Here is a 12,851-nt window from a genome sequence, read left to right as displayed (position 1 = left end):
GGAGACAAGGATTAATATTATAAAATTTACTTATAAAATTCATCGGCAATTCTTCAGCTCTAAAAAATATTACTCCCCTTAAGTTCTACTAGTTCTATAGAGCATACAAAATGAATTAATCAATAGTTGGCAACACGTGAAAACCTGTTCATTGAAATGTTTTCTTCTCCTTTTGCAGATACCGCGCCTCCACCCATTACCGTCCAGAGCTGCAGCCGACGGAGCGCGCCCATAAATTAACGATTTTCCTGCACCATGTGGCGAATCTGGTCTATGGCGTTGTCCAGGAGCAGTACACGGATCCCCGCATCCTCGCCTTTTGGATGGCGAACAGCTCGGAGTTTTTTGCACTTCCTCAAATCGGATCGTCACATCAGCGCATTTAGCGTGCAGGCACAAGAAGTGCTCGCCGAGGCTGTGCAAACGGCATTCCGCAATCTTGTCAACTGCTTTCGCTTGGAACTGTCGCAGACGCTTAATCAATTCCTCTCCGAGACCATTGACCACGACTCGGCGGCGGGATTGGTGCTCACAGTCTTGGGCTCCGCAATGGCTTTGTTGCGACGCTGTCGCGTTAATGCTGCGTTGACTATTCAGCTGTTCTCGCAGCTCTTTCACTACATCAATGTCATCTGTTTCAATACGGTGAGCGGAGTCGACAGGTTGAATTACCCATAGAGATTTATGTTAATCACTAGTCGCATGACCTCACACTGACGCATTTCACATTCCCTCTTTTGCAGATTGTGGCCAATTCGCATATGTGCACCGGGGAGTGGGGAAAAGTGATGATAGAGCGACTTCAGTTGCTGGAACTGTGGGCCGAACGTCAGGGACTGGAATTGGCTGCCGATTGCCACTTGGCCAAGATCAATCAGTGTGCGCAATTCTTGCAGGCACCCAAGTCCTCGGTGGAAGAGATTCAGCAATTGTCGTGCTCCTGTTTCCGCCTGAATTCGCTGCAGATGAGTGCTCTGCTGCAGCAGGAGAAGATTCCACGCAATCTTGTCGATACCGCTATTCGCATGGCGGAGTCTGTGGCTGACGAACTCACCCGTGCCGATGGCCGCGAGGTGCGTCTGGAGGAATCCCCCGAACTGCATTTGGCGCTGCTCTTGCCCGACGATGGCTTCAGCTGTGATGTAGTGCGCGGCATTCCCACCGGTCTTGTCGACTTCCTGAATCCTCTGCAGCAGCAAGGCATGTGCCGTCTGGCCGCTCAGCCCACGTCGATTGGCCTCTGGACAGTCTACATGCATCAGTTTAATGTGAGTACTTTGAATGGGAGGGTCTTAAGGATGAGGCAACAGGTTTGATTAGCAGCGTACAATCTTTTTTTTATCGGACCCTCATCAACTCGCAACTTTTAAATGATTTAAAATTGCCTTAAAAACAACCTTAAACCTCTTAAAAACCGCGTCCGATAAGAGCTTTATTTAGTTAACCAAAGTGTGTGCTAAGGAAGTATTATTTTGATATCTCTCTGTAAAATAATTGCTGTTAAATAATTTCTTTACATCTGAAAATGTTCTAGTTTTTAATTAACATGCTGTTTTAATCGTTTTTTTACTTTTTAACCTATTTAATGTAATTTGTACGAGTATGTATTTTCTTTGTAATGCCGACTTTTTATCAGCCTACCCTCGTAGTTATATCAGACATTAATATTCTTTTACAGAGATAAGACAAGTTAATTCAATACGAAGTACTAATTATCTGGCATTTTTTTAGAAGTCGTTAAATATTTTTCCTGTTTAAAAATAAATTTTGACAATTTGTTCTCAAAAATTTATTCTTCTAGAAACTTAGAATTCAATATAGGAAATTTATAATTACCCTAAGCTTCTTTATACATTTTCCTTTTGTATGTATAAGTTTAACCAATTGAGAGTACCTCTGTCGATTTGATGGTTTCTCATTGATTTATTCGAAGCTCTATTCGATACCTACAAGGTAGAAGTGTATTATTAATATATGATGTTTACTACTGCAGATTTTTCAGTCGAGTCATTTCGAGTGCCACAGAAATCTCTATTCGAATTCATTTCCGCGCACAGCATTTCCGTGCGGAAATTTCAGCGGTGCCACAGAGCTTCAAATGTTTTTATTTACTATTTTTAGAAGTTTCACCAACTTATTTTTGTACATTTCTAATAGCTTTTAATAGCTGTTAACTTTTTTTCTACGGTTTTTACCTAGCACAAACCGAGAATTTGACTTCCTTTTCTAATCCTTCCTCTTGTTTTCTCCCTTTGCAGCAGGCGCGCAGTTCGAGCGCCATGTCGAATAAGCTGCCTCAGCCGGAGGTGCAGTTGATAAAGCTGCACAAGAACAGCAATGGCATGGGTCTGTCCATTGTGGCCGCTAAGGGCGCTGGCCAGGAGCGCTTGGGCATCTACATCAAGAGCGTGGTGCCCGGCGGAGCTGCCGATGCGGATGGACGCCTGCAAGCCGGCGATCAGCTGCTGCGCGTCGATGGCCAAAGCCTGATTGGCATTACACAGGAGCGGTGAGATACAAAAGCGCATCGTATTGGATGTGGCAATTTAACTCTCGAACTCTCTCTCTCTTTTGCAGTGCTGCTGATTATTTGGTGCGCACAGGTCCCGTGGTCAGTTTGGAGGTGGCCAAGCAGGGCGCCATTTACCATGGACTGGCGACGCTGCTGCAGCAGCCGAGTCCCGTCATACAGCGTGGTGAGTAGTTGATCTCGGCGCACTCCCAGCTACAACAGAGACACAAGCAAACACACACAAACAAACACACACATCAAATACTTATCAACTTAGACATAATTCACTTGGTGCTGGGTAGAAGCTAACAAATACATAAACACATGCATTCCAAAAATAAACACACTTACATATTAATAATACACTCACATAATATTGAGCTGTTTGCTGTAAGCTAATCCCCCAATCCAATGAAATCCGCATTCGCTCTCTAAACATGCTGCTCCTTAAGACAACAACTATCAGCAACAACAGCAGCAGCAACAACAACAGCAGCAACAGCAACTTCTGCAGCATCCACATCAGCAGCAACGTCGCCATTCTTCGTATCAGCAACAGGCGCGTTATTACAACAATTCCATCTCCGACGACAGTCTCAATCGCAGTCGTCGCGAGTCTTTTGCCTGCATGCGTTCGGCGTCGCCGCCAGTGCGTCGTCTGAGTGCCTCCTGTCTGCAGGAGGAGCTCTGCGCCTTGGGCCATCAGCTGCACATTGATCCGCGCTACAGGGACACTCGACCCATTGCTCGTTCCGCCAGCAGTTTGTATCTCGCGAATGAGCCCAATGCGGGCTACTATCAGCCGCCCATTGCCCCACCGCACTTTAGTCCATTGCGTCCGCTGCGTCGCACTCCGCCGCCTTCGATTTACATTGAGGAATATCACGATGAGCCAACCGAGCCACTGGAGCAGCAGCAGCAGCAACAGCAGCAGGAGACGCGTAACTCGCAGGAATCGTTTAGTAACTTTGCTTGCTACAGCGATGCACATCAGCCGCTCAACGAGGAGAGCATTGCTTCGATGGCTGACTCCGGCGACATTCCCTTCATCGACGACGAAGACGAGCAGCAACAACAGCAACAGCAGCAACAACAGCAGCAGCAACAACGTCCTTGCCTGGCCAGCAACAGCAGCTACAACTCAGCAGCATCGACTGTGAAGCGCAATCCTGTAGCTGGCTATCGCAAGACGGTCAGCTTTGATCTGGAGCAGCCAACGACGAGTGTTGCGCCAAGCATTGATCGCAAGTATCACACACACGATGCCATCAGCAACTTCGCCATCAGCAACTCGTCCAACGAATCGCTGGCCAACGATCCGCAGACTTCGGAGCGCATGCCGCTAATACAAAAGATACGACGTGAATTGAACACGAAACGGGCCACAAACTGCTCGGCAGTGGATTACAGCTCCGGTGGCTCTGGGTCCAACAGTCAACGCTCGTCCAGCGAGTCCATCGAGCGGATGCCACTGTTGCGACAATCGCAACAACAGCAGCAGCAACAACCTTGTCGAAGGCAACTCAACACGCAGCGATCGCATATAAGGTCAGGAGCAACATCAACAACTGCTCCAACTCCTCCTCTAGTCAGCATACAAGTTCCTAGTGACAGTTCCTGTGCTTGTCCCCGCACACAAAATGTACATAAAAGCAATCAATATTGTGCCAGCACAACTCTTAAGCAACTCTCAAGCACCAATGAAATTAAAATTTCCAGCACCAACCAGACCCAACGTCGCGCCTCCAGCCAAACGAATCTCCTCAGTCCCAGCTTCCTGCTGCCCCTCGGTCAGGGCAAAGTACGTGAGATGGCCGCCTATTTCAATACGCATCAAACGTTTGCACCCAACAAAGTCAGATCCAAGTCCACATCGGCGTTGTCGACACCAGCAACAACAACAACAGCAGCCGCAGCGGCACGGGCAACAGAAAGTGGCTGTCTCACGCAGCATGAACAGGGCGACATAATTAAGCAGCTGAAGGAGTGGAGTCTCTTTGGCAGCGCTGGCAAGGATTACAATGTGCAGTTGCCACAACAGCAGCAGCAACAGCAGCCGAAAGATGAGAAGCCAAAGCTTAGCTGCGATTGTCCTTGCTGTGCGCATTGCCGCGGGGGGGAACCGCAGCAGCAGCAGCCGCTTGCCACAAACAACAATGTGACGTCCACTTTCAAGTGTTATGATAGCTGCCAGGAGGCAGCCAAGCAGCAGCCACTTGCCACACAGTCGCTGTCGCAGTCGCAGTCTCAGTCCCAACCTCTGGCTCGTCATTTGCCGTGTCGTCGCAGCGTCATGTGCAACAATCGTCAGGCGCACAGCGTGCGGCAGCTGAAACGTAACAAGCAGCAGAGACAAAAGCAACAGAGCAGCCAACAACCGCAACCGCAGCATCATCATCACCATCATTATCATCATGCGCATCGTCATCATCATCATCATAGTCATCGTCGTCACAGTCAAGTTCCCGCCTCGCCACCCTCCACAGCCAAATTGCTGCTGTCTCTTGCCACACGCAGCAACAGCACAAGTAACAGCAACAGCAATGATTGCAACTGCAACTGCAGTGATGTGGATGTGGATGATGATTCGTGCTCCTCCTCCTCTGAATGCGTCTGCTGTGAGACGCACAAAGTGCCAGCTAATATGCTTGTCAGCGCAGAAGAAGACAATGTTGACGACGACGACGAGGACAACGACGATGACGATGTTGATGACGATGTTGCTGTTGGCGATGATGTTGCAGCTGGGCAACGACGCATCCATGGCGAACTCCGCACGGGACCAAATGCAACGTTGATGTGTTCAACGCACAGATGACAACCCAATTACAATGCACCGAGGTTCTTGTCGTTGTATATTTCTCTTTCAACATTTTCTTCTAATTTCTCTGTTAGATTTGTTTATTCAACTTAGTCTTCAGTTTGGTTGCGACAGCTTCTGCAGATTTGTTGAAAATACTTTGATTTCTGTCTTGCCATTTGATATTCTAGACCTCTATTTATTTACACTTTGAGTTCAGTATAGAAATTTGCAAACAGAAAAGATATTTACATGAAGAATATATTTTTTTTAGATATTTATATTTATTATAATAATATTGATCTGAGTATTAATTTTAATTTATAGTATGAATACATTTTAACATATTTAATAGCGAGAAAACTTTGAAAAATATATTATATTTAGATATAATATTTTCACAACTTTCTAAATTTGATGATTTGCTTTTTAAAAAATTATACACAAATCTTATAAGCCTTAGTTACTGAGTCGCTCATTTGTGTGACTTGAATTAGATATTATAAAAATTATTTATTGTTCAGTTTTCAGTGGTTTCATTGCATTGCATGAAAGATAATTTGAAATAATTAAAGAGTTTCGTCAAAGCTATTAAAAAACTTGATATTTTTATAGCTCGATTAAAACTGCAACACTTTCAATTTTGCTTTTATTGCGACAATCTGCAAGAGTATTTTATCTGTGCGGTATTAAATTGTTTATTAGTTGAGAAATTTGGTTGACAATTCGCTTTCGTTATTTTTCCGTCGTCGTTATTTGAATTGCATATTTATTTATACATACATTTTATTCATGGAAGCAATTTCCGTTTTTTCTGCAATTGATTACAAAGGATTTGCATCGCTTTTGATTTTTAAAATGATTTTCTCTCCAGCTTTTGTAATAAAATTGCAATATGCATGCTGTTGTTGTTGTTTATTTTTTGAATTCGAAATAATAATTGACTTATGTTATTGTTGCAATTAAAATGTATAAAATTGAAGCATCTGTCGAACGCGTTGCTTTCATATGAATTGCTTTTGGTTTAATTAAATATAAATTGCAATGTATTTAAATATTCTATTGTACAGGCCGAAGCTGGCTTTTAATCTCTCTTAGTATGTGTACATATCTATATATATTATATTTTGTTGTATTTTTAATTGTATTTGTAGTTTTTGGTGTGTTTGCACATTGTTGATTACATTCTGTATGCATAATGAATTAAAATTGATTATATTCGCCACAATCAAACACACTCTCGCACACACACACACACATTTACTCACATTGAAATAATGACACAGGGATTACAATGATGATTACTAAAACAAATACGAATCTATCTCTCTTTTTCCGTCTATCCCCCCGTTCATCTCCCTCTTCTTGCACACATCCCTTGACACACTTCCTGCCGCACTCACTCTCTGGATGACGTTGACATTGATGATGATGATGATGGTGTGGGACTAACATCAGGTAATCGCCGCATGTCCGAGCGCGATTTGAGTCGAATGGGGGCCGCCGAATCGTCGAAATCATTGGGCGTCCTCGGTGGGCCGCTCATTGCCAATAGCCACACGAGTCACAGTCTCAACCAGCACCTAAATCTGAGCAATAGTAATATCAGCAATAGCCACAATCACATCGGCAACAACAACAGTAGTAACATCATGAACCCCTTAGCTGCACACCTGCCCAATAGCAAATCGGTGCCGGCTCTGCATCACCACACCGGATCTGGCAACATATGTAAGTTACACATTCACCTCTCTAGATACCCCTCTCTCTGCCTAACCCTTCCTTATCTATTGGGGGTGAGCTTTACCAATTTGGAATGTAAACTCGAATCCATAACAATGTCATGCTCTAATTGATTTCACTCTCCATCTCCATCTCTCTCTTTCATCTTTCCCTTCTCAGCGCTGGCCAATTCCAAGTCACGCAGCACGCACAGTTTGCATAACAATGCCGGTGGAGGAGTAGGAGCAGGAGGAGGCGGAGGCGGCATCGGAATGGGCGCCATCGGCACCGGAGGTCAACCAAATGGCATTCACAACAATCCAAATGCAAATCCAAATGCAAATGGAAATCTAAATGGCAACGAGCAGGGCTTCTATCAGAATTTAAGCGTGTATCGTGCACAAAATCAAAGTCAACCGATTCTCAATGAGAGGTAAGTTCAATTCACAATTATTACAATTGGCATCTACAAATGTGCGTACAACCATTTTGCGGACAAGGAAATTACTCAATTAGAAATCATTGAATTGTGCATGCTTATGATTAATAGTAGGAAATGGGCTGTGAATGGGCTGCGAAGGACTCTCGAAAGCCTCAAAGATGTATTGAATATTTGTCTGCAATCATCAAAGTGATTGTCTGAGATATGACCGAAAATATTAGGATTTGTAGGATTTGACGTAGCGCAAGTACAGTTTAAAGGAAATTCGTGTTAAAAGATTTTCGAGAACCGAAAAAACATTACTTAAAATTCAGATCGAGTCAATCATTGGAGTCGAGTGAAGATATCCCGAATTAATAGACCCAACGATACATTTTGATAATCTATATACTACTATTCTTAAAACCATAAAACCATAGAATATAAAATATTCCGGATTGTCAACAATAAAGATTCGACGGCAGAAACTAATTTTTGTAGTAATGTATTATTTCTCAACTAACTCAGTTTTTTAACTGATCTATCAATAACTATTTCAATTATTAATATTCGCAAGTATTCACTTATAACACAGAATAATGCAGAATATATTTTTCTTAAAAAGAATGAGAATAATTGATGTGAGCCTATTTATAAACAAAAGAGCTTGGTATAATCGTAAAAATATACCAATAAATATAGCAATATACTACTCTGCTTAAAATATACCACACAATATAAAATATACCAGATTGTGAACCAAAGCAATTAAGATTCGAAAGCTGTAGCCGATTTTTGCAATATAAAATTATTTCTCGACTTCTCAGTTTTTTAGCTGATCTATTAAAAAATATTTCTATTATTGACATTCGCAAATATTTACTTAAAAATTACAGAATATATTTTTTTTAAAAAGGAATTAAGGCAATTCAAATTATTTATGAAAATGAAATTTTTCATTTTTGATGGATATACAGATTTTCATAATTCTTCAATAAATCAAGTATAATCACAGAGTATCCTTAAGCTGTGTATCCTTCACTTGAATAGATTTCTCTTGATTGATTGATTCCACCGTTTTGTTATTTTTTTGGAATCTACCTTTAATATTGACAAATTATATTCCCCCTTTTTGTCATGAGGAAGGGCAACAGCAATTTAATTACTTATCCTGTCACAGCGGTTGCGGTTGCTCAGAGAATTTCTTGCTTCTCCACGGTATTCTAATTAATTGTAATTACAATTGTCAGCCATAAGTATTACAAGGGAATTTACTTTAAGCAGTCTGAAGGGGACCCAAACGAAGGGATTGCTACACAACCCTAACCTAAAAGTGAAAGCTCACTCAGTTTTTTTGCGTTTCCCTCCAAGCGCTCTTTGTCCAATTAATAATTGACAACAATTCGTGCTGTTGTTGTTCTTTTGTGAACGTGTTGCTGCTGCGTCGTAGTGTTGGATTTAAATTTCGTATTCGTATTTCTAGGATGACATTGCGCTTAAAGAAATTACTTTATGGCTTCATACCCATAGAACGTGAATACCAGCTTGTAGAAATGTGCCATGTACGTGAGTAATTGAAGTGATGTACAAATGTTGCCTTCGTGTTTGGCATATGTTGCTGTTGTGCAGTCGCCAGCAACAACCAGCAACAGGCACCTGTAAATAAGGTTTAAGAGCAACACAAATCACTGAGACACACACATACACACTACATACTTTGTGGCACACCTTTGCAATTACCAGGGCGATTTATCAGCAACACGCAACCACGATGCGCACATTAAAACACATTAAACACAGCAATTGCAGCAGCAACCACAATTCTTTTAACTATTTGTTGGTAATTAACAAATGTTGTACCTTATTTGATTGCTTGCAGACCGGCGATGTCAGGACATGCCGCCATGAACGCCTACAATGGCAATTCCCCCGCATGCCGTCACACTGCAACAACAACAACAGCAGCAGCAGCAACAACAACAGTTGCAACAGCAACAGGCGTCTCCCTACCAACAGCAACAACACATGCAGGTCGGAGGTAATCTGCCAACGAGACCCGTGTCCGCCTATTATCACAGTCAGCAGAGTGCTCAGCAGCAGCTGCAACAGCAACAACAGCAGCAGCAGCAGCAACAACATCAGCAACAGCATACCCTCCAACATCAGCAATTTGCACACAGCAGCAGCAATCTCAATGGCCAACCGTCGCAACAGCAGCTAACGCTCAACAATCGCGCCAAGAGTCAACAGAACTTCCAGCACACGCTGCGCATGCAGCAAATGCTGGCACCTTCCATGCCCAACATAAGCAACATGTATCAACAGCAGCAACATCAGCAGCAGCAACAGCAGCCGCCACAGCAACAGCCGATGAGTGCCAGCCAAAGTATGCAGAATGTGAATGAGTTTATGCCCGGCTATCAGAATGGTGGACTCGATTATCAGCAGCATGTGCGTCGCAGTCAGCTCCACGATCCAGCAACACTCTACGAGCTGCAGCAGCAACAGCAACAACAACAACAGCAGCAGCAGGCGTCGCCCAATTTCATTGCGTTGCCACCGAAGCCAATGGGCAGTCTGCAATCGCCAAGCAAGTCTGCAGCGCCGCCAAGCACCGCTCCCAAACCGCAACAGCAACAACAGCAGCAACAGCGACTTCAGCAGCAGCTGCAACAACAACAACAACAGCAGCAGCAGCAACAACAGGCAGGTTATATGCCCAGTCTGGTGATGGGTGAGGATAAGCCACCATTGCCGCCAACTGCCACGCATCCGCTCTTCAAGGCAACGCAGCAGCTGGCGCCGGGCATGAACTATGTGGCCAGCACCTTGGATCCTCCTAAAGGAAGTTACTTGCCCGCCAATCAGGCAGCTGCTCGCCCATTGCACAGCGGCAGCAATCCCTGGGAGCGCGAGGAGCGTGAAAAGGATCTAGAGATGCGACGCGAGCACATACGTCAGTGGAGGGAGCAGCAAATTGCCGAGTTGTCGGGCACATTGACGCGAACGCCACAGCAGGAGGAGCAGCTGAAGACGCTGATACTGGAGCGTGACTTTGAGCGGCGTGCGCAAGAGCTGCAGGAGCAGGAGGATGATCAGGAGCAGCAATACGACAAGGACAATGTGCAGGAACTGTTCCGGCTATCAGCCAGCAGTAGTGCCATACAGACGCCCGTCACCAGCTACCGCCAGACGGACATCAAGCTGGCCGAGATCAGCGAAAGCAGTCCCGTTGAAGCGGTTGCTCCGCCGCCTCCACCACCTGCGGCGGTCAGCACGCAGCAGCCGAAGAGCATACTGAAGCATAATCGTTACTCGGAGAGTGGAGCTGGTGGTAGCACAACCGGTGCTCCCTCCTCGCCCTCCAAGTCACAGAAGTCGGCGAGCTTCGCGGACGAGCGTCATCTGCAGACAGAGCATCCGATATCCAGTCTGGCCAAGGATCTCACGCAGCTGAGCATGCTCGACAAGGACAACAACAACGACACGGCGCTCGATGGTTCAGTGCCTCCTCCGCCTCCACCAGAGCGCAACAGCTCGTATCTGATAATGTCACAACAGAAGCTGAGAACGAGTGTTGGCGGTGGCAACTCGTCGATGGGTCTGCTGAAGACGGCGACCAGCAATCAGGCGGCCGCTGCTGCAGTGGAGATCAAGAAGGCAGCCTTGCACAGCAACAGCAACAACCACTCGAGCAACAACAACAACAATATCAATAATAACAATTTAAGTGGCAGCCTCAACAACAATAACAACAACACAATGCAGGCATCGCCGCTGAGCGCCATGGAATTGAATGCAGCCTACGTGTCGGCAACGGGCAGTGGAATGAGCTTGGGAGGATTGGGCACGCCGCCACCGCTGCTGCAGCGGGACAACAAGCGTGTGAGCTTCCACGACGAGGAGAACAATATGCTGGGCATGCATAGTCCGCAGCAGCAACAGCAGCAGCAGCAATACTTGCTGGACAACTACACGTTGGAGCAGGACTTGGACACTATTCGCGAGGATGCCAGCGTAAGTGATATTAATTTCCTTATTTAACAGCATTCAATTAATTGTCGTCCTTTAGTATCTGCAGCACAATCTGGATGCCTCGATGTTGCCATCGATGCCCTCCACACCGGATGCGGCACTTTGGAACACCACAGTGCAATCAACGCCCGGCGTCATTGGCGCCCAAGAGGTTTACAGGTAAGCGCAGCAGTCGCAATTAACGCGCCATCAAAAAACAGATTTTTAATTTGATTCTCATTTGCGTAGGGATCCCAGACAGCGGCGTCTGGCCGAAAAGCAACAGCAACAGCAGCAACAACGAGCTGGCGATGCGGTGCCTGAGAAATTGTCATTTAAGGAGAAGATGAAGATGTTTGCATTGGAATCGGGCGAGGATAATACGCCCAAGGATAAGCTGAAAATATCACGGGCTCAACGGGACATTGATGCAGTGCACTGAGTGCGGCCAACAGCGAGCAGCCGCAAATCAATGCGATGTACATACACACACACTCTAACATACATATTTACACCTAAATCACGAGTACTCAGTTGAATTGGGGGGCCAAGTTGTTACCATAGAATAGCGATATATAGTAGCAAACTATATTTACTTACATACCAACTACATACATACATACATAGCACATATGACAACCTAACGAATTTGCTAAGCAAGGCAATAATAAACAATCCATAGTTATCGCGTTCCAATTATTAGATCGCATAGTTGCGTAGTACTACGAGTAGTTGAAAAGTCGAGTCCAACAACAAAACGTTAACTGAAATCAATTAGTGAAAAGCAAAATTAGCATATTATATCGTATATCTAAAGAACAACTAAAATACATATGTAGCAATCGGTACGTACATATAATTCTATATAAATATATACAACAATTATTATGAAGCGCCTATAAGACAGGGCAACGAAAGTTGGGCGAGCCACATTTGTAAAGCGGTTTTAAACATTATTCTTTACCTACTACTGAAACACACACACATATATAAAAAACATATGTATATATAATGTATGTCAATATATGCAAAACACAACTTGTTGCATCAAAAACAAAAACAAATATGGAAATATTAAGTATTTACCTTAATGATAACAAATATGTAAATGATGTGCGTTAGTTTAGAGATATTTACCTGGGAATTGTGCGGAACAAACACGAAATGTTTATTATTATAGGAAATTATAAGCCACGACGTCATAAAACAAATGGTCCAATTATTCAATTATTAACAAAGAAACAAAACAAATTTATATTTACAAAAAAAAAACAAAACAAAAGATTCACATATATAAATATATATTTTTAATTACAACATTTTTCGTACACCTTTTAAAGCAACAAACAAAGAAAAACGAAAACTATATAACAAAAAAGAAA

At 43.9% G+C, this 12,851-nt stretch overlaps 1 protein-coding gene across 1 annotated transcript in view; it reads left to right on the top strand.

Moving 5' to 3' along the window:
* The window catches only part of LOC133839628 (afadin), a 62,850-nt gene extending 49,999 nt beyond the window's left edge, over nt 1–12,851 (top strand). The window contains 11 exon segments of the mRNA XM_062271255.1: nt 179–341; nt 343–645; nt 744–1,268; nt 2,262–2,509; nt 2,578–2,696; nt 6,771–7,043; nt 7,215–7,467; nt 9,335–9,386; nt 9,421–11,472; nt 11,528–11,649; nt 11,719–12,851. Of these exon segments, the coding sequence (XP_062127239.1) occupies nt 179–341; nt 343–645; nt 744–1,268; nt 2,262–2,509; nt 2,578–2,696; nt 6,771–7,043; nt 7,215–7,467; nt 9,335–9,386; nt 9,421–11,472; nt 11,528–11,649; nt 11,719–11,911 (4,303 nt within the window). The 3' untranslated portion in view covers nt 11,912–12,851.

This window comes from Drosophila sulfurigaster, chromosome 2R (genome assembly GCF_023558435.1).
Source record: "Drosophila sulfurigaster albostrigata strain 15112-1811.04 chromosome 2R, ASM2355843v2, whole genome shotgun sequence".
NCBI classification, from domain to species: domain Eukaryota; kingdom Metazoa; phylum Arthropoda; class Insecta; order Diptera; family Drosophilidae; genus Drosophila; species Drosophila sulfurigaster.
This window is presented reverse-complemented; position numbering and strand designations above follow the sequence as displayed.